General features: G+C 32.5%; 1 protein-coding gene across 1 annotated transcript in view; it reads right to left on the reverse strand.

Annotated features, from left to right (window-relative positions):
* The window catches only part of AFP (alpha fetoprotein), a 31,664-nt gene extending 29,526 nt beyond the window's left edge, over positions 1-2,138 (reverse strand). Inside the window, exon 1 of the mRNA XM_074276229.1 lies at positions 1,922-2,138. Within this exon, the coding sequence (XP_074132330.1) occupies positions 1,922-2,006 (85 nt within the window). The 5' untranslated portion in view covers positions 2,007-2,138. The remainder of the gene's footprint in view (positions 1-1,921) is intronic.
* Positions 2,139-21,567: the final 19,429 nt, after the last annotated feature.

The following is a 21,567-nucleotide window of genomic DNA, read 5'->3' on the forward strand; positions in this document are numbered from 1 at the left end:
CATTCCTGGGAGGGGGGGTGTTTCCTAGACATGTAAATTCACTTATATGGAGTCAGGGTGACTAGAAGTATTCAAGCAGAGATCTGTCAAGGATAGGATAAATTCAAAGTATGATTATCCTAAATTATCCTAGTCCCTGACAATAAAGAGAAATATAGCAAATGTTTGTTGAAATAAATCATGTGCAGAATTTTCCGAGATAATTTCAAAGATCCCTTCCAAGTCTGAGATTCCATGAGTCTATGCAATTCAAAAATTGCTGTTATTGATAATTTAACTGATTTGAGAGGCCAGTTAATAACAATAGAAGCAACAAAAAACTAGAATTTTGTATTGATAAGTTTGATATGCTTCCCAGAGAGACAACACACTATCAATCAAATAATCAACCAACGAGTTGTTGTTGTTGTTTTTTTTAATGCACCTACTATGCTAGGTTTTGGGAATACAAAGAATGAAACAATCTTTCCTCTTTAGGAGCTTCTAACAGATGAGTCTATACATACACACACACATACACACACACACACACACACACATATACATATATATATATATATATATCTCATTATGTAATAATCACAATTGTTATAAAGAGAATAAAGACAAATCAATACAAATCCAAAGGCATTTGTGAGGGAGGGCACTATGTATAATTTGAAAAGTTTCATGTAGAAAGTAGTGCTTGAGCTGGATCAGGTAGAAAGAGAGGGACTATACTTTAAAAATACTATGGAAAGAACACTAGATCTGTCTTCAGAATTTTCACCTCAAAATTCACTTTTAATACCTACAGCCTATGTGACCCTGGACAAATCAATTAACTATCCTGGCCTCGGTTTAATAATCTATATTTGGTTTTGTCTAAATTATCCCAATGGCTTCTGAAGCCCCTATGAACTATAAATCCATGAACCTATATGTTTGAAATAGGTTCAATGAAATCTTTTGTGAACCCAGCTCCCTAATTGTCATAAATCATCTCCCTAGTTTTGAGGTTTGTGATTTTTCAGCACACAACAAGAAAATATTTAGTTGTCCTCTAAGTCTGAATAATTATTTTTTTCTGTTGTGCTAACACATTTAAATGTCTGTAGTTTGCAGACTAGAGTCACAGAACCCGGGAGCTGCAAGTGACCTTAGAGGTTATAGTCACAGTGATAGTAACTCATTTTTTATATTAATTTAAAGTTTACAAAGCATTATGAGAAAGTCTGAAGTTAGTAAAGAAAGCCAAATGATAAGCACTTCATACATCTTAAGCACTCCGTAAGCCTTACAGCACCATATAAAAGCTAGCTATTATTAGTTATTATAGTCACAAAAGCCTTATCAGACTCATTTTTACAGGTGAAGAAACTCAAAAGAGATTGAACAGCTTATCCATAGTTTCCCAGGGCATTAAGAGGCAGTTTCATAATTAACTCTTTCATTAACGGGATAGGAACTGTGATCTCAATGATTTCATTGGTACCCCGCAGTCAAGAAAATTCCTCAGTCAATGCAGGACAGGACCTTCTCTGTCACTTAAATTCTGAGAAATTAAGTAATTTGTCCAGGGTCCCACAGACAGTACTAAACCGAGGTCTCCCGGCTTCAAGACCAGCTCTCAACTACATCATGTTGCTGTAACTCCCTCTAATTATTTTATCATGAAATTTATTCATTTAGAGAGAAGAAAACTGAAGCCACAGACATGTAAATGCTCAAGTTATGTTATTCTTTTGTACAATGCCTTTTTAATTCCAACTAGCTAATTGCATTTTCATCATTCTAGACAAAGTAGTAACTGTACTTGTGAGATATCTTAAATTACATCAGCCTTTCTTGGGCAAGTTTCCTTATTATTATTTGAAGCTAATTTTGCTGAAAAAAAAAAAAACCAAATTTAATCAAATATGCCCTCAAAATGATGGCTTACCTATATCTGAGGAACTTGAGTGTAGTATGTTTGGTTCAGCAAAGCCTAATAGAACCAGCAAGAGAATAGAAGTTTCCCACTTCATGATGTCAATCGTTCCTCCCTGAGGACTTGCTGCTTCATGTTGAAAGTCAACCCGAAATCCTTTTATACTCTTCAAAAGCAATGCCGGTTAACCATTAACAATTTGTTAACCTAGACATCTTTTTTTTTTCTTAGCCTGTCGGTTGAAAATTGGACAATATGACAATAATTAACAGCCTAAATATTATTTGCATGTTATTTTCAAGGACAAAGGCCTCTTCTTAGCAAAAGAAGATCTTGAAAAATCCATTCAATTTTTAGAATATGGACAAATATTCTTATCACAATATATAATATTCAAATAGATATTGGTCATGTCTCTCTTCTAAAGGGAATGATCCTATTCTTAGAAGATCTGACTTATGTCTAGAATGTTTAGTAATTCCTTTTTTGTTTTTTTTTTTAAAGATACTAAGTAGTTTTTTGTGTTTGAGAGATGGAAGATACAAGATTTTTGAATAAAGTCTAAACAGTAAAATTGTTTTAACTGCTCAAAATTCTGAATTGACAAACATTTCTTAATATCATTTCATTTGTTCTGCTTTTGGTATGGATCTCACTCTTGAAGAAATGTGAACAAGTAATATTTAACATGCTATCTTTGACCAAATAAAAAAAAATATTGGGTACTCAGTATATATCCTTTTGATGTCAAATGAAACACTCAATTTATCTGCCCCTAAATAGAGGATTGTTCAACCTGCAGTTTTTTAATCTATAGGGTTTGTTGAAAAAAGAAAATTTACAAGGTGTTTAAAGTAACTCATTTATGTCTTAAAGCAAGTGATTAAGCACATAAATGATATTTTGCTCTCATTTCTTTACATTTAACCTATGGCCTAGAACTAAAGACCATGTATTTACAAAGACAAGGTTCAAACTTGGAGGCCTCTCTAACAAATATCTCTTTGACTCATGCCCTTACACAAATACAAGGTTTCCTTTGGAAATATCAGATTTTGGTTCAAATCTAGATCTCTTAGAAAAAAGGGAAAAGAGAAAAAATGAAAGGCTGCTCAATTCCCATAGAAATACTTAGAATAACAATAAATCAGATATAAGAATCTCTCCATTATGGTAAATAAAGCACTAGATTTAAAGCTAAGAAACCTTTGTTTCAAATCTTGCCTCAGATACTTGATCATGTCATTTTATCTCCATTTTAGACCTCATTTCTATTTGACTCTTATTTCCTATGAGAGAGTTTTATGTAACGGCTTCTAAATTTCCTTTCAATTCAAATTTTTGGTTCTATGAGCACAAACTTTATTTAATTCAATAAAAATGTAAATAATTAATATCCAAAAATTCAAAACCAGCTACCTACCATCATTACATCTACTAAATCTATCTGCCTTCTAGATATCCATATAGTCTTTCGTACTTTTATCATATCATTGATTGAGATTCTTCCCCAAAAGAAGAAATACCCTGGATTACTGAAGAGTTGATCCCTCTCCCTCTCTTTCCCCCCCCCATTTCCAAGGGACTAGTTACCTCCATTCTTATAGGACTACCCTGATTACAATTCTTACCTACTTTTCCCTTACCCCAAGAAAAGAAAACTCAGGCAGGCTTGCTAATAAGTCAACTTCAAGAGACAGACATGTTCAGTTTTATAACACTACCCTGCCTGAGGATCCCACTTTCCATAAGACTCACATGTCCAGGTAACTAAACAGTCCTCCAGATTTATTTTACTACTTTGTCTGTGCTGTTGTATCCCCCTACCTCAATCAGGATTTATAAAAAGTCTAGAACTCCTCTCTTCCCAGGCTGCAGAGTCCACATAACTCATAGTCTCATATGAATTGAAATAGTCAAGGTAAGAGATTACTCTTCCATATTATGGTTCTATTCCTCAATGCTCCTTGACTCTAGATCCATTTGGTCCATTAACTTCTTCTTTATTGCCATTCTCCTCCTTCATGTCTCTCTAACTCTTGGCTCAGTCTTATCCCTCCACCACTGCCTCTGGCTACTCTCATCTCTCCATAGCACATGGTTCTTCCTTTCCTTGTCCCTTCTGATGTCATGTTTTTCTTCTCTTGAAGAAGCCCTTGAAGAAGAACATGTTTCTCCTTAAGAGATAGGAGATGAGTCCAAATCTTCATGCAGAGCTTTTCCCTCCTGGTGCCTCTTGACTGTCATGATCTATTATAACTCCCTCTATTAAAAGTCTAGTACAAGAGAATAGCCCAAGTGCTAGAGTAAGTCATAAGTCAGTCTTTTCTAATAATTCAGACATGTTATCAATGGCTCAATGGCTAAGAGTCCAGTCATGTCTGGATTATAGTACCATCCTAATTTAAAGTTTCCCTTTCCATAAGTCCTACCTCTTGAGGATCTAAACAATCCCTGGGAGCCTACCTCCTGGGAGAGTATAACAAAAATGATGAATTATAGTTTACTTCAAGTATATATTAATTTGCATTTATGAATCGCCTGTCTTTGGTATTTCTTCTGTAAGGGAGGTAATAAATGCCTTTTACCTGATATCTATCTTTGAGTAACTTTCCTAGAAGGACCCTGTTGTTCCCCTTGGGAAAAATCGTAGATATGAGCAAACCTGAGATTTAAGTAATTTTTTCTATCAAGGAAATCTGGAAGACAAAGTTTTACAAAAATGAATGTTGAGAACTATATCTACATGTATTTGGGAAATAAAATACTATTGAAAATTTTAAAAAGAAATTTTTCATTAGAATTATGGGGAGGGAACCATTAAACTTGAGGTAAACATAATACTTTCCCATAGGCAGGCATTATGAGGACTTAACAAGCCTTTAAGAGTCCGGAGTTCTTGACTTCAGTCATGAGCTTTGATAAACCAAGATGTGAAATCTTTGCTTGACAACTGCCGACCATCATTTACTTTCCTCAATACATCTGGAGTAGTGGATCTCTTTCTGAAATTTTGCCTTTCATTCCATGCCTACTAACAAAATGCTTTTTTCCCATTTTTAATGAGTCAATAATGAAATATCTTTCATTTCAGGGAAATCTCTTTCCCCTCTGAAAAACTGATCATTTTGTATATCTCCCTTAAAGCTCACATGTGAAAATAAGTACTTAACTGGTTTTCTATGAAAAGTGAAGGATGATTATACTTATCTTTTTGTACATTTCCAAGAAAATATTGACCAACCAATAGCATGAAGCCTAGTAAACTTTGGAACAAATATAAAGCAAATCTGTTGTCTTCAAAGCCATCCTGATGCTTTGAGTTATAGTTTACCTCATGTGTCTGCTATTCACTAGAAAAACAGAGGTGTTTTATATTGTGATGGCTATTGTATTCTTGTCTCCTTTTAAATTTACATTTTGTATTCCTATTCAATCAATCAATCAATGGACAAATGTGCAGACTGTTTCCCAGGCTACTGCCAGGAAAATGTTGCCAGAAAGAAGTCAGACTTCAGAAATAATAGTGAACAGACTCTTTGGGAAATTCTTCTTGAATTTGACCTTGGAAATTTGTGGGAGAGAGGTTAGGAGGAATTACCCATATTGCATTTCATGTGGGAGGAAGTACAGCCAGGAGAGTCAAGCATGGCATCTGATTTCTGGATGCTCCTTCCTCTGTTTTCTTCCTGCTTTCTGGTGGGTTGCTATTACAAGACCGTGGTAATTGGAACAGAGAGTACATTCGCTACACTTCTTGTTCAATTAATTAGAGGTAGATAAAACAAAAATAGAGAAAAAAATCTAACTGTGCTGACTCTTAACTAAAGGAAACCTAATCAGATTCTCCTTTCATTTTGTTATGTGTCTTTGTTTTTTTTTTATATTTTGTATAAACAAAATAATTTTTTTTATTTCTTACACATTTATTGTATGTTTAATGCCAACACACAAACATTTGGGAGGAGGTTTTGATCCTTTTACATAAGGCTTCTTAAACTTTTTGTGTCCTTGATTTCTTTGGCAATCTGATGAAACATAGGGATCCTTTCTCAGAATGTTGTTGTTAGTGGTGGTTGTTTAATTCATAATTGAAGGAAATGCTAAATTTTAGCTAAAATGTGAAAATAAAGATGCAACTTTTTTCTATTCAAGTTCATGGACCCTCTGAAATCTTTACACATATCCTTTCAGTATCTGTGGATCCCTAAATTAATAATCCCTGTTTTAAAGAGAAATAGAGCATCCCTCCTTTAATGCAAACTGAAGGATTAGAAGAGAATTTGACAGTGATCTTATTGAATTTCAAGAGAAATATACTATGTTCATACCCCTAAGGAAATATGTCTCAAAAATAAAAGTGCAACATAAGCACATTATTTATCCTTTAACCTGACATAGTTAAGTCCTTGGAGCAAATAATGGCAGAATGAAAGTTTCATAGGGGGATAATTTTGAACTAACCTTCCTTTGTGCAGCCTCATGTGGAGCAACATTGGTTCTTCTTTGGCTAAGCTTTAAAAAAAAGATTTATTAAGCTCCAATAAAGTGCCAGAAACTGGATCAAGTACTTTACAACTATTATCTCATTTTATCCTCACAAAAACCCTGGGAGATAGGTATTATTTTCTCCCCTTTTACAGAGGAAGAAACTGGGGTAGATGATACTTAAGTGATTTGCTCAGTCATACAGCTAGAAAGTGACTAAGGTAAAATTTGAACTCAAATTTTTCTGATCCTCAAAAGATATGAACAGGCAATTTTCAGATAAAGAAATGAAAATCATTTCTAGTCATATGAAAAAATGTTCTAAATTTCTATTTATTATTATTATTATTATTAAATTTCTATTTATTACATAAACACAAATTAAGACAACTCTGAGGTACTACTACACACCTCTCAGATTGACTAAGATGACTAAGATAAGAAGAAAAGATAATGATAAATGTTGGAAAAACTGGGATACTAATATACTGTTGGTAGAGTTGTGAACTGATCCAGCCATTCTGGAAAGCAATTTGGAACTATGCTATAAAACTGGGCATACCCTTTGACCCAGAAGTGTTTCTATTGGGTCTGTATGCCAAAGAGATCATGAAAAAGGGAAAAGGACCCAAGAGCTTATGGCAGCCCTTTTTGAGATGGCAAGGAACTGGAAACTGAGTGGATACCCATCAGTTAGGGAAGGGCTAAATAAGTTATGATATATGAATGTTATAGAATATTATTGTTCTATAAGAAACAATCAGTAGTAGGTTGATTTCAGAAAGGCTTGGAGAGACTTACATGAACTGATGCTGAGTGAAGTGAGCAGAACCAAGAGATCATTGTACATGGCAACAAGAAGATTATGTGATGATCAGTTCTGATGGACGTGACTCTTTTCAATGTTGAGGTGATTCAGAACAATTTCAATAAATTTATGAAAAAGAGAACCATCTGCACTCAGAGAGAGGACTGTGAGGGAACTGAATGTAAATCACAACATAATTTTTTCACCTTTTATGTTTTTTTTGGCTTTTTTCTCATTTTTTCCTTTTTGATCTGATTTTTCTTGTGCAATGTGATACATGTGGAAATATGTATAGAATAATTGCACATGTTTAACATATATTAGATTACTTGCTATCTAGGGGAAGGGATGGGAGATATTTAGAGCACAGGGTTTTGCAAGAGTGAATGTCAAAAACTACCTTGCATGTATTGTTTAAAAAATAATTTTTGACCCAGCACTCTATGAACTACATCATCACCTGTCTTCTCTTCATCCTTAAACTCTTCTGTACTATATATTTCTTCCTTTCCTGCCTTCAGAAGTATTACAGACAGCAATAATCTCAGGAGCTTTGAAAGAGCAGAATGACAAGTCACTAGAAATCTGGGAGCCAAAGTCCATGCTGGGATTTGTGGGGAGCTGTGTGGATTACTTTACCCAACCTAATGGTATCAGACTATCACTATCTGTGGGCTATGATACATTTAGAAGTGAATTATCAGGGAAAATATATTGTAGAAAGTCCATTAAATTTGAGCCCAAATGCCTCAGGGATTGAGGTGATGGAAAAAAGAATGTACCTCCCACCATGTTAGAAGAAAAGAATATTATTTATTACCATCCCCATCTTGTTTTTAGTTCTGGAAAGAGTATTCATGTAAATATACCACTACCCAAGAAGTAATGGCATCTTTTTGTAGGTATAGGAGATTTATATATAAGTGTATTCAGAAAAGAAAAATCTATTACTATTCTGCATTTGGCTGTGAGTTAGCCACTTTTAGATCAGTTATATTTATCAGGTTACATGCTCGAGATCATAGTGATCTCACTATACCATTCCAAATCTACACTTCTCACATTTTTAATATTTTCTTAACTTTGAAAACTGACTATTCTATGCTACCTTCTCAACTTCCTCTTCTAGCTTGGATCCCTTGAGGTAAAAAATACACCAGGTCCATACCCCATGGGTATTTGATCCTAAAACTGTATCTCATAGAATCTCCTAGGTCTACACCAATGCATTTATTTACTTTTAATTATTAATCTGACACAATTAACTCAAAACAAAAGTGTTTACTGGAACAGCAGCAACACAAGGCATCTCATCCAGAATTTTAAAATACACTTTCTCATAAGAACACACAAGAATTAATAAAATGAATGAGAACACATGAAGAGTTTATTAGTAATGAAGCACATTTAAGGAATATGCTTAACCAGGGTAACAACACAGAACCCTGATGTCTTTTATCTTTCCACAATATCATCACTCTCTTCCCCATTGAAGTAAGGTGTATTTGGTGGTCAGTCTCCTAGGTTCTTTGGGGCTCTTCCTTTCCACAGTTCAACTCAATAAGTGATCTCTCTTCTTGACTGCCAGAGATCTCTCAAATGACTCACAACTGCAGAGCAGGCTAGATTAGGCTAGTCTATCAAGGAGCATGAAATGGGACCATGAAAAGGAGCTCTGGGATCAATCATGAAATGGTTAGCTCTTCTACCATTCCTTTGAATTGAGGGAGAAAATTGTATCTTCTAAAAATACAGTGAAATGTAAACATTTCTTTACAATTTCTTTGTCAGCTAATTAGAAAGAAGAGGGAGGAATATCAAATAATCAATAATTAGGGGAAATCACAGAAAGTTAAAAAAAAAAAAAGAATCTGCTAGACACAGTTATTTGCCAGTTAAACTAAGAATTCAGCAAATATAAATGATTGTCTCTAGAAATGAAATGCCCAAATAACAGAACATGAAATAATGATATAAATCAAATTTCAGAAAATGAAATTGAGTTAGTTGTAAAGAAATAACCAATGGGCAGGATAAAGAGGGCAGGAAAGGTACTTCATCATTTCCCATAAATTCTTTCAAATATTTCCAATTTAAATTATGCCTATGCTTCACAAATTATTCTCAAATTTTGAGACAGAAAGCATCACTAAACTCCTTTTATGTTACGAATATGATCATAATACCTAAATAAGAGAAGGGTAAGCAAAGAAAGAGAACTGTAGACTAATATTAATAATGAATATTGATTTTTAAATTATAAATAAAATCATAACAAAAAAGCATTATATCAAAAAATATTCACTGTGATTCAGCTAGATTTATACCAGAAATGCAAAGATAGTTCAGTATTAGGAAAATAGATAACCTATTTAATCATATAAAAAACAAAAACATCACAAAGTACATGATTATCTCAAAAGATATAAGGGAAAAAGTCATTGACAAAGTGCAGCACTTATTTATGCCCCAAATCTTACAAAGAAAGCATAGGCAAAAAAAGAATTATTTTTATGATGATTTTTAAAAATCTACTCAAAACCAATCACAATGGGGAAGCACTAGAAGCTTTCATAATAAATAAAAGAATAAAGCAAGAGTGTCCTTTTTCCCTGTTTTTTTGAGTCCATTCATTGAGTGCTCTCTTTTCTCCCTTCCTCTCAGACTACTCAGATGCCTTCCCCCACCTTCTCCTCCTTCCCTTTTGTCTCACATGAAGAGATGACCCCAATATTTGTCAAGGCAAACCTACTTGCACAAGTGAATCAATTCCTTCTCATCTTTTTCAGAAGATTTCTTCTGTCATCCTCACTCTCTTAGCAGCTTTTGCTGTCTGCTGACTTCTTCCCTGCTACCTACTTATGTTTGCCCCAGCCCTAAAAACTCTGACTTGATCTGACTTTTCCTACTAGCTCTTGTCCTATAATTTTACTCTCTTTGATGGCTAAATTACTTGATAAGAGTTTGTTTGTTTTTTTGGGGGGGTTGTTTTTTTGTTTTTATAATTGGTGCTTCTGCTTCCTCTCCTCTCACTCTTTCCTAAATACAAGAAGCTTCAGTACTTGACTTTCCAATGAATGAGGGAAAAAAACCAAGCTCTCCCACTGCATCTGGGGCCATCTCCTCGTCTTAATTTATATCTTGCCACTGGACCCAGATGTTTCTGGAGCAGAGAATGAGGCTGTTGACTTTCTACAGCTCTGTCTCACTCAAATCCAATTTACTTATAAATCAAGTCCTCACCCTCCTGATGTCATTGGTCCTCTTAAAGAACAAAAAACAAACAAGGACAATAGCTTTCCTTCCTAAGAGCAAGTATGACTATCATCTGCAGTGATCTTTGAATCCAAAAATAAAATCTGACACATCTTCCATTTCTTCTTCTTCTACTTGCCAGGAAGTGCTTGGACCAGTTGCCATGATCTTATTTGTTTGTTTTTGTTCTTAAGTAAAGCTTCAAGCCACCTTTTACAATCTCCTTTTTCACACTGAGTAAGAGACTTTTTAATTCCTCATCACTCTGCCATCAGAGTTGTATCATCTGCATATCTGAGATTACTGAATTACTCCTGACAACCTTAATTCTGACCTTTGATTCATCCAAAATAGAATTTTGCATGGTATACTCTATAAGTTAAATAAATAGGATGATAATATACAACTCCATTGTACTTCTTTTCCAACATGAAATTATTCCCTCTTTAGTTGTAATTATTGCTTATTGGCACTTGTACAGGGTACTCAGAAGACAAGATAAGTTGGTATTCCCATTTCTTTGAGGACTTGTCACATTTCGTTGTGATCCATATAGTCAAAAGCTGTAGGATAGTCAATAAAGCAAAAATAGATGGGTTTGAGGGGTTAGTTTTTTGTTCTATTTTTATTTTCTTTTTGAAACTCCCTTGCTTTCTCAATAATTTCATGAATGTTGACTTTCTAGTTCTTTTGTCTCTTTAAAAAATTAGTCAACTCTTCTGATAAATCTCAGTTCACATATTGCTGAAGCCTGGCTTGAAGAATCTTAAGAATGATCTTATTGGCATATGAAATGAGCACAATTGTTCAGTGATTTGAACATGTCCTGGCAATAGGCTTCTTTAGGACTGGGATATAAACTTATCTTTTCCAATATAGCGGCCATTGTTGTTTCCCAAATTTGCTGGCATATTGAGTGCAGCATTTTATCAGAATCATGTTTTTTTTTAAATTTATTTTATTCTCAACTTAAGATATAAAAGAAGCATTTCCACAACATAATTGAACACCAAAAAAACAATGCATATGAAACTTCAAATCTATTATGTACAACTTGCTATTCCTTTTTAAATATATGATAATTATCATGTAACTTTTTTCCTTTATTTTCTTCCTCACCACTTCCCTAGAGATGGCTATTGTGTGTGTGTTTACGTATAAAACTATTCTATAACTACTAAAATTTATCAATTCTTTCTCTTGATTCAGATAGCATCTTCCTTCATAAATTTTTTTGTGGTTAATTTGAGTATTTATAAGAGTCAAAATAACCTTGTCATTTAAAGTTGTTCTTGAACAAATATGTTGTTATTATATACAATATTTTAAAAATTCATTTAGAAGTATAATCTTTTAGGGTTTTAAATAACTTAGCTGGAATTTAATCATCTCCAGCCTTATTGTTAGCAATGCTTCCTAAGACTCATTTGGCTTCATTCTTCAGGATATCAAGCTCTAGATCAGTAACCACCCTTTATCATGAGTGATGTCAAGATCTTTTTTTTGTATAGGATTTTTGTGTATTCTTACCACCTTTGCTTACTCTCTTGTGCTTCTGGTAAATCTTTACTATTTGTGTTGTTTATTATGCCCATTTTTGCATGAAACCTTTTCTTCCAATCTCTAATTTTCTTGAAGAGATCTTTTATCTTTCCCATTCTTTTTTTTTTTTTTTTGCATTAGACACTTAAGAAAACTTTATTTCTCCTTCTTACTAGAATTTGCCCACTGACTAGCCAGGACTTACCTGGATATTGAGTGTACCACTTTATCACTGATCACAAGACTTACCTTGATATTTTTCAGATATATTATAAAATTTAAAAGAAAAAGAAACCCCAAAGTCCATATCCATGTAACTCATTCAAAATTAAGCTGATGTATTTGCATATATGAAGTTGTAAACCTTGATCCTGGGAGATGACTCAAGAAAAGAAAGTCTAATTCAGGCACTAGTGGATCTAGAACATTAATATGTGATCACCACACACCACAGCAAGGTCAGTCTTAGACAGATGTCATGATTATTTATGCTTTTGTTTATTATTTATTGCAACACTGGGGAATGATAAAAAATTAAGGCAAATTTAATGTTTTCTTTACTCTGCTGGTTTAAGACCAACAGAAAAATAAAGCAATCTCAATTCTGTCTCTGTCTTCTTCCACTGATCAACTATAATAAAAAATAATAAGCAAAAATGATTTTTAAAATCATTTCCTTTCTTTTGAAATATATATATATATATAATTGATATCTTTGTATCTTTTGTTTTTATATCACCTACATTTCATAGTATAACCCTCCTTCCACCCATTCCTGAAGAAACATCCTTTCTGTAGTTAATTAAAAGAAGAAAGTTCTACCAAATTAATGCATCTACCTCCAATTCTATATTCAAGGTTTCATATCCATAATCTCCCTTCCTCTGCAAAAAAGTCTCTTCTTATTTAAAAGCCAATGAATTGATTGACTAATTCCAAAGCAAAGTATGAAGTAGTAATGAATCCAACAAGTGAAAAGAAAACATTTATCCATAAAGATCTGAAATTTAAATGGGTCCTTTCTTCCTAAAATGAGAAATTCTGAATAAATTTCATATGTATCTGTGTCATATATTTATTACAATGCTACATCATGTCAGCTACAGTAGGATTCAATATAAAGCAGATACTTTTACCTTAAAACAGTGATGACTTCTCAAGGACAAATAGCTCCTTTCACTAAGATGGTCTGGTAGTATAGAGTTAAATTCAGACTTCACTATTGCCCATATGCCCAACATAACATAGGACATAGAGTAACAGACTTTCAACTAAGAAGATTTGGATTGATATCCCACCTCTGATGTTTATCAATTTTGTTTGAGCAAGTCTCTTAACTCAACTAAGATTGAGTTATTTATTAGCTGTGAATGGTAGAGAGTAGTCCCACAAAGTTGAAATCCCAAATACTTATTGCTAATGAAATGTTCAAAGTGAGTTATCGGAAATACTAGTGGTGAAAGAAAAGTATACAAATGTGAGAGAAAGAGATTCTAGAAAGTTCAAGCCTTAGATCCCTGAAAGGGAGCTCTTTGAATATTATCCATTGCACAATAATACTTAAAAACTTAAGTCATATTGGGAAGATGGCAGAATAGGTCAGAAATTTCCAAGTTCTCCAAATTTCCTCCACCAATGGACAGAATGTCCACAAAATGAATGTAAAGCAGCAAAAATAAAGGGGTAAATCCTTCTAAAACAACTTGAGAAGAACTCAGAAAAGACACAACCTCCAGGGGCTGAGGTTTGACCAGTGAAGTATAAACACCTCCAGGCCAACTCTACTCAATACACAATTACAGGCTGTAGGGACATCTCCCTCAGGGAGCAGACTAGTCTTCAAGCACAAACTGTCAGAGCCACAGAAAAATGGCTGATCTGGGGAAGATTGAAAGATCCCCCACTTTCTGGAAATCAGGCTGACCAGAAATTAGCCCAGGTTGTGGCTGTGGATGAGAAGGAGAATTTGAATCCTGGAGCACCATTATCCACAAGTGGAATTAAAACCTGATCATAATAATAAGCTGATAAAAAGTAAAACAAAACAAAATAAAAATTAGTAAGCAAAGAAAAAAGAACATAGCCATAGATAGTTACTATGATATTAAGAGCAAATATGAGTTCATACTCAAATGAAGATAGTGAAGCTAAAAAAAAAAGCCACTCCTATCTCAAATAGTAATGTTAAATAATCACAAGCACAAAAAGAGTTCTTGGAAGATCATAAAAAGAAATTTTAAAATCAAATAAGAGAGATCAAATAAAATCATAAAAAATTATGAAAAAGAAAGTTAAACCAATTGGGAAAGAAAGGTTCAAAAGCTCAAGGAAGAAAAATAATTCCTTGAAAATTGGAATTGGACAAAAGAATTGACCTATATTACAAGATACCAAGAAATAACAAAACTAGAAAAAATAGAAGAGAATCTGAAATATCTCATTGGAAAAATAACTGATCTGAAGAACAAATTAAGAAGAGACAATATAAGAATTATTGGGTCACCTAAAAGTTATGATCAAAAAAAGAATCTTGATAAAATATTACAAGAAATTATTAAGGAAAATTGCCCTGAAGTTTTAGAACAAGATAATAAAAATAGAAATAGAAAAAAATGTCACTTACAACCTCAAAGAGATCCCAGGAGGAAAATTCAGGAATATTATAACAAAGTTTCAAAACTCCCGGATTAAGGAGAAAATATTGCAAGTAACAAGAAAAAAATAATTTAAATATTGCAAAGAAACAATCAGGATTTCACAAGACCTAGCACATTTTACATTAAAATACCATAATCCTTGGCATATCATATTTTGAAGAGCAAAAGAGATGGGGTTGCAACAAATAATAATCTACCCCCCAAAAAATTAATATGATCCTAGATGAAAAAAATAGGCATTTGACAAAGTGAAAAACTTTCAGGTATTTGTGACAAAAAAGATTAGAATTCAGTGAAAGTTTTAATATAAAAAATCCAGAAGATGTAAGTGAAAAAATTAAAGACCAATTGTAAGGGATTTCTTGAGATCAAACTGTTTACTTCCTATATATGAAAATGTTACTAGTATAGTTTAAAAGAAAAATTAGGCTGAGTTGTGTATAAAAACACAATTGGATAAGAAAAAGCAAATAGTAGTAATAATCTTATAAAATGAGGCAAGAAAGGAAGAACTGATACAGAAGAAGCAGATGGGGTTGGAAGGCTTTTAATGTTAAAGTTCTCATGGGATATGGGTTGAAGAGGAAATAATATGTATATCTGGAAGAGTGTAGAAGTCTTTTGAACTTGTAGAGAGGTAAAAGAATGGGTACAGGGTGGATAAGGGACCTTTAAAAGGTTGTGTAGATTAAAATTTAGGAGGTAGAGGGAGAGGACAAGAAAGGACCTTTTAGAGGGATGGGTAGAATAAGAAAAAAGAGGGCAATGGGAAAGGATAATGTAACAGGGATAGTGTAAGAGAGAGAGAGAGAGAGAGAGAGAGAGAGAGAGAGAGAGAGAGAGAGAGAGAGAGAGAGAGAGAGAGAGAGAGAGACTGAGGCCAATAGTGCATAAAAGTAAGGCAGAAAGAAATTCACAAGTAGTAATTATAATTTTGAAAGTGAATGAGAAGTGACCCATTAAAGAGAAATGGATAACAGAATGGGGATTAACAATCGGAATCCTATGAACTGACAATTCTCAGATGAAGAAATTGAAACTATATCCACTCACATGAAAGAGTGTTCCAAATCACTACTGAACAGAGAAATGCAAATTAAGACAACTCTGAGATACCACTACACACCTGTCAGATTGGCTAAGATGACAGGAACAAATAATGATGAATGTTGGAGGGGATGTAGGAAAACTGCTGGTGGAGTTGTGAAAGAATCCAGCCATTCTGGAGAGCAATTTGGAACTATGCCCAAAAAGTTATCAAACTGTGCATACCCTTTGACCCAGCAGTACTGCTACTGGGCTTATATCCCAAAGAATACTAAAGAGCGGAAAGAGACCTGTATGTGCCAAAATGTTTGTGGCAGCTCTTTTTGTTGTAGCTAGAAACTGGAAGATGAATGGATGTCCATCAGTTGGAGAATGGTTGGGTAAATTATGGTATATGAAGGTTATGGAATATTATTGCTCTGTAAGAAATGACCAGCAGGAGGAATACAGAGAGGCCTGGAGAGACTTAAATCAACTGATGCTGAGTGAAATGAGCAGAACCAGAAGATCACTGTACACTTTGACAACAACACTGTATGAGGATGTATTCTGATGGAAGTGGAAATCTTCAACATAAAGAAGAGCCAACTCACTTCCAGTTAATCAATGATGGACAGAGGTAGCTACACCCAGAGAAGAAACAATGGGAAGTGAATGTAAATTGTTAGCACTAATATCTGTCTGCGCAGGTTACATGTACCTTCGGAATCTAATGCTTATTGTGCAACAAGAAAATGGTATTTACACACATGTATTGTATCTAGGTTATATTGTAACACATGTAAAATGTATGGGACTGCCTGTCATCGGGGGGAGGGAGTAGAGGGAGGGGGGGAATATTTTGGAAAAATGAATACAAGGGATAATATTATAAAAAATATATATAATAAATGGAATTGAGATAGGAAAAAAAACAATCGGAATCCAATAATATGTTGTTTATAATAAATACATTTAAGAAAGAGAGATACACAAAGAGTTAAAATGGAGGATTGGAGTAAAATTTATTATGCTTCAGCTGATGCAGAGTAGCAAGAATAATCTCAAAGTTATGGCTAAAATAAATTTAATTAAAAGAAATAAATAGAATAACTACATTTTGATAAAAGGTACCAGAGACAATGAAGCAATATCAAAATTGAACCTATAGGTTCCAAATACTATAGAATCTAAATTTTTAAAAGAAAAGTCAAATGAACTACAGATGTGAATAAATAGTAGTACATAATGGTAGAGGACTTTAATCTTCCCCTCTCAGAACTAGATAAATCTAATATAAGTTAGAAAGCAGTCAAGGAAGGAAGTAAATAGAATTTTAGACAAGTTAGATATGATAGATGTCTGAGAGAATTGACTGAAAATAAATACACACCTTTTTCTCAGTAGTTCATGTTGCTTTTACAAAAAATTGACTATATATATATATATATATATATATATATATATATATATATATATATAGTTTTATAGTTAAAAGCAAAAAAGCAGAAATATTAAAAACATCCTTATCTGATCACAATATAATAAAATTTATATTTAATAAGGAATGACAGAAACATATATTAAAAACTAGTTGGAAATTAAATAATCTAATCATAAAGAATAAGTGGGTTAAAGAAGAAATCATAGAAATAATTTCATTAAAGAGAATGACTATAATGAAGCAAGATATCAATATCACAGCAAAAGCAGAGATAAAAGGAAAATTTACATTGCTAAAAACTTACATCAACAAAAGAGAATAATAGACCAATAAATTTGATATGCAATTTAAAACACGAGAAAAAAAAAACAAATTAAAAATTCCCAATTTAACACTAAATTGATATCCTGAAAATTAAAGTCTCCACTCATAAAATTTAATGTAAAAAAAAACTCATAGAATTAAGAAATAAAACTAGGCATCACTTTTATAAAATGAAAACAATAAAATAGATAAAGCATTGGTTAATTTTTTTTAAAGAGAGAAGAAAAATAAATCATTAGTATTAAAAATTACAAGAGTCAATATACCACTAATAAGATGAAATTATAAGGAGTTATTTTGCCCAATAATATACCAACAAATTTAACAATTTAAGTAAAATGAAGAATATTTACAAAAACATAAATTGCCTAGATTAGCAGAAGACAAAATAGAATATCTAACAGGCCTATTTTAGACAAAGAAATTGAACAGGCCATAATGAACTAATAAAGAAAAAAGCACTAGAAGCAGATCAATTTACAAGTGAATTCTATTAAACATTTAAAGATAAATTTATTCCAATATTAAGTAAATTATTTTGAATAATAGGTAAGGAAGAAATTCTACCCAAATTTTTATGAAGTAAATATTATGATACTGATCGCTAAACCAGGAAGAGCAAAAACAAAGAAAGAAAATTATACATTATTTTCATTAATGAAAATGGATGCAAAAATCCTAAATAAAATACTAGCTAAAAGATTACAACAATATATTATAAATAATATACATTATGCCCAAATGTGATTTATGCCAGGAATACTGAGATGATTTAATGTAAGAAAAACTATTAACATAACTGACCAAATCAAGAATACAAGTTTTTTTTAAATCACATAATCATATCAATAAATACAGAAATAGCTTAAGATAAAGTTCAACATTCATTTCTATTTTTTAATTTTTTCAAAATTATAGGTATAACTTGGTTTTTCCTTACATTGATTTTTTTTAAAAGCATTTATCTAAAACCATCAGCAAGCATTATTTGAATTGGGAATAAGTTAGAAATCTCAATAAGTTTAGGCATAAAACAAGATAGCCACTGTCACTAATATTATTCAGCATTTTATTGGGAATCCTAGCAATAATAATAAGAGAAGAAAAAAGAAATAAAAGGAATCAGAATAGAAAATGAGATAATAAAACTATCTCATTTTACAGACATATTCTTTTTTGTAGCTGACATGAAAATATACTTGAAAAATCCCAAAGACGAAAAAGCTAGTTGAAACAATAATTTTAATAATGTAGCAGGATATAAAAGAAATTCACATAAGTCATCAGCATATTTATAAATCGCAAAACCCTGCAAGAAAAGATAATTTAAAAAATTAAAATAATTCTATAAGTATAAAATACCTGGGACTACACCTGCCAAAACAAACCCAAGAACTATGAAAACAAAATTATTTTTAAATCTTTTTATACAAATAAAATCAGATATAAGTAATCAGAGAAATATTAATTGTTCATGAATAAAGCAGGACCAATAATAATAACAATGTCAATGTTATCTAAACAAATTTATATATTCAATACCATCCCAATTAAATTAACTAAAAATTATTTTACTGAATTAGAACAAAAAAGTCAAGAATATCACAGGAACTACTGAGAGGCAGGATGTAAAGAAGAAGGTTTAGCAGTATCAGATCTTATTGTATGTCAATAAATATCAGAACAATATGGTACTGATTAAGAAATAGAAAAGTACTCAATGGAAAAGAGAAGACACATAATTTCAGCAGCATGTAAATATAGTAACCATGCAATTGACAAGCATAAAGACAAGATTTAGGTATAAGATATATTATTTGGTTTAAAAATTTTGAGAAAACTAAAAACCATCTGGCAGAAATGAATCTACACTATTTACCTTTTTTTTTTTTTTTTTTTTTTTTGAGGCTGGGGTTAAGTGACTTGTCCAAGGTCACACAGCTAGGAAGTGTTAAGTGTCGTGAGGCATAAAATACACAATTTTGATTATATTAAATTTAAAAGATTTTTTACAAATAAGACAAATGTAGCCACAATCAGAAGAAAAGCAGAAAAGAAAAAGAAAAGGTTTTTTTTTCTTAATTCCAAAATACCCCTATCAAAGGGTATGGGGGAAATAATTATTCATAAGCATCCTCAACTGTTAGATTTCTGCTAAAGAACAAAATGCCTATCTGCAGATTCATCTAATTCTGAAGCTGTAGGAAAGCCTCTCGATGAAAGAGGGATTAGATATATTTTGCTGAGCTCTATATGAATGCAAAACCTGAAGTCCACCCCATTTCAACCACTTAGTTTTTAAGTTTCAGTTACATGACCAATAAGAGGGTTCTAGAACTGCAGAGTTTTTCAAATTAAACCATTTAGGGTTTGTTGGTCTGGAATGTTTTAGGTGCTACACTTGAAAGGAGAATTAAGCAGCAATTATATAGTGCTCTCTTCTGCCAGATATTTTCTTTAATTGGCATCTCAAGGTAAAAAACTCACAACAGTAGTATTAAAGTAGAAAAGAATGTTCTCTATACAGCTTAATCTTCATGGTCATTGCATTTACAACATTTAGAGCCAACTTTTGCTAAGTTATATACAAGGTTGACCATTGTTAGGATTGACATGGGATAGGTTTTTTTTAATATATAATGGTTCAGCAGTCTATAATGGCAGTATTCCAAATGTTTGTAGCCAAAGCCAAAAAACTTTTTTTTTTAAAACAAACAAATAAATAAATAATTGAATCAAGATTTGTCAAAGCAACATACACCCAAAATCAGCTTGACATCACAGCAGTTAACAAAATCCTTCCATTTTCCTTCTTTCTTGGCCCTCCACTCTCATGGCCTCCATTACTGATCCATTCTATGACATTTTAAGAGCCTTCACAGATCCCCTCAATAATGTTTACATTTTCAATGATGGAAAATTTCTCAAATATTCCAGTTTCCTCCAATATTAATTTGTCATAGATGAGTCTTTCTTAATCATTGAATTTACATAGCTCTTTAGTCTCTATCACCTCTTTTGATATTCTATAAATTTACTCTCTACTATGAAGAATAATTTATCCATTTATTTGTCCTCCATCATTTTGTTTATATTTCAAATGTTGTCCTAAGCCACATGTGCCTGAACAAGTCTGGGTTCTTTGATCTGTTGCTTCCTTTCAGTTGTTTGGGGTTTTTTTTGTTTTGTTTTTTAATCACATCATGTTTCAAGATTCATCTTCAATTTGTCTAAAAAATATTACTTAGTTCAACACTGACCCAACATCTTCATCTTACAAAGAAGTCTCAGTGGCTTACCCAAGATCAAACAGCTAGTAAATGTCAGAATCAGTCAAACTCAGGTCTTTTTAACTGCTAGCCCAGTGTTTTCTTCAATGCTGTATACTGCCTCAAACTATGAGTAAACTAACCAGTGGACAGCACAATGCTGTCTTTGCAACCCCAAAGTATTAAAAGAACAAGAGGTTTTCAGATCACTTTGAAAGGGAAAATTTAAGCTTTTGTGTTTTATGACCTTTTACAAGAGACAATACTTCCGTTTTATTAAACCTCAAATATTAAAAACTGATCAGTGAGCTCCCATTTATGCATTTCAAAATAACACTCTCCAACTTTAAAAAAAATAACATTTTTCTTTGACTAAATGGTTGTTTTCCTAACTAAGTGCTTCCCCATCAAATCAAATCAATCAAAGAAAATAAAAATGGGGCTTATGGCATATGTTCCAGAGACATATTACATTCTTTTTCACTAAATATGTCCATATTAGAAATAACTTTGGAATTAATCCTCAAAAGTGATTTTCTCTGACACTAATAATGCACTGTTCACAGAATTGTGAACTAATCCAATCATTCTGGAAGGCATTTTAGAACTATGCCCAAGGGGATCTAGCATACCTAGCAATACTACTACTAGGTCTGAATCCCAAAAATATCAAATAAAAAGGTAAAGGACCCATGTATACAAAAAATTTTTGCAGCAGCTCTTTATGTGGTAGTAAATAATTGGCAACTGAGGAGATGCCCAACAATTGGGAAATATATTATAAATTGTGGTATATAATTGTGATGGAATATTATTGTGCTACAAGAAATGATGAGCAGAATGCT

This window comes from Sminthopsis crassicaudata, chromosome 6 (assembly GCF_048593235.1).
Source record: "Sminthopsis crassicaudata isolate SCR6 chromosome 6, ASM4859323v1, whole genome shotgun sequence".
In the NCBI taxonomy this organism is placed as follows: Eukaryota; Metazoa; Chordata; class Mammalia; order Dasyuromorphia; family Dasyuridae; genus Sminthopsis; species Sminthopsis crassicaudata.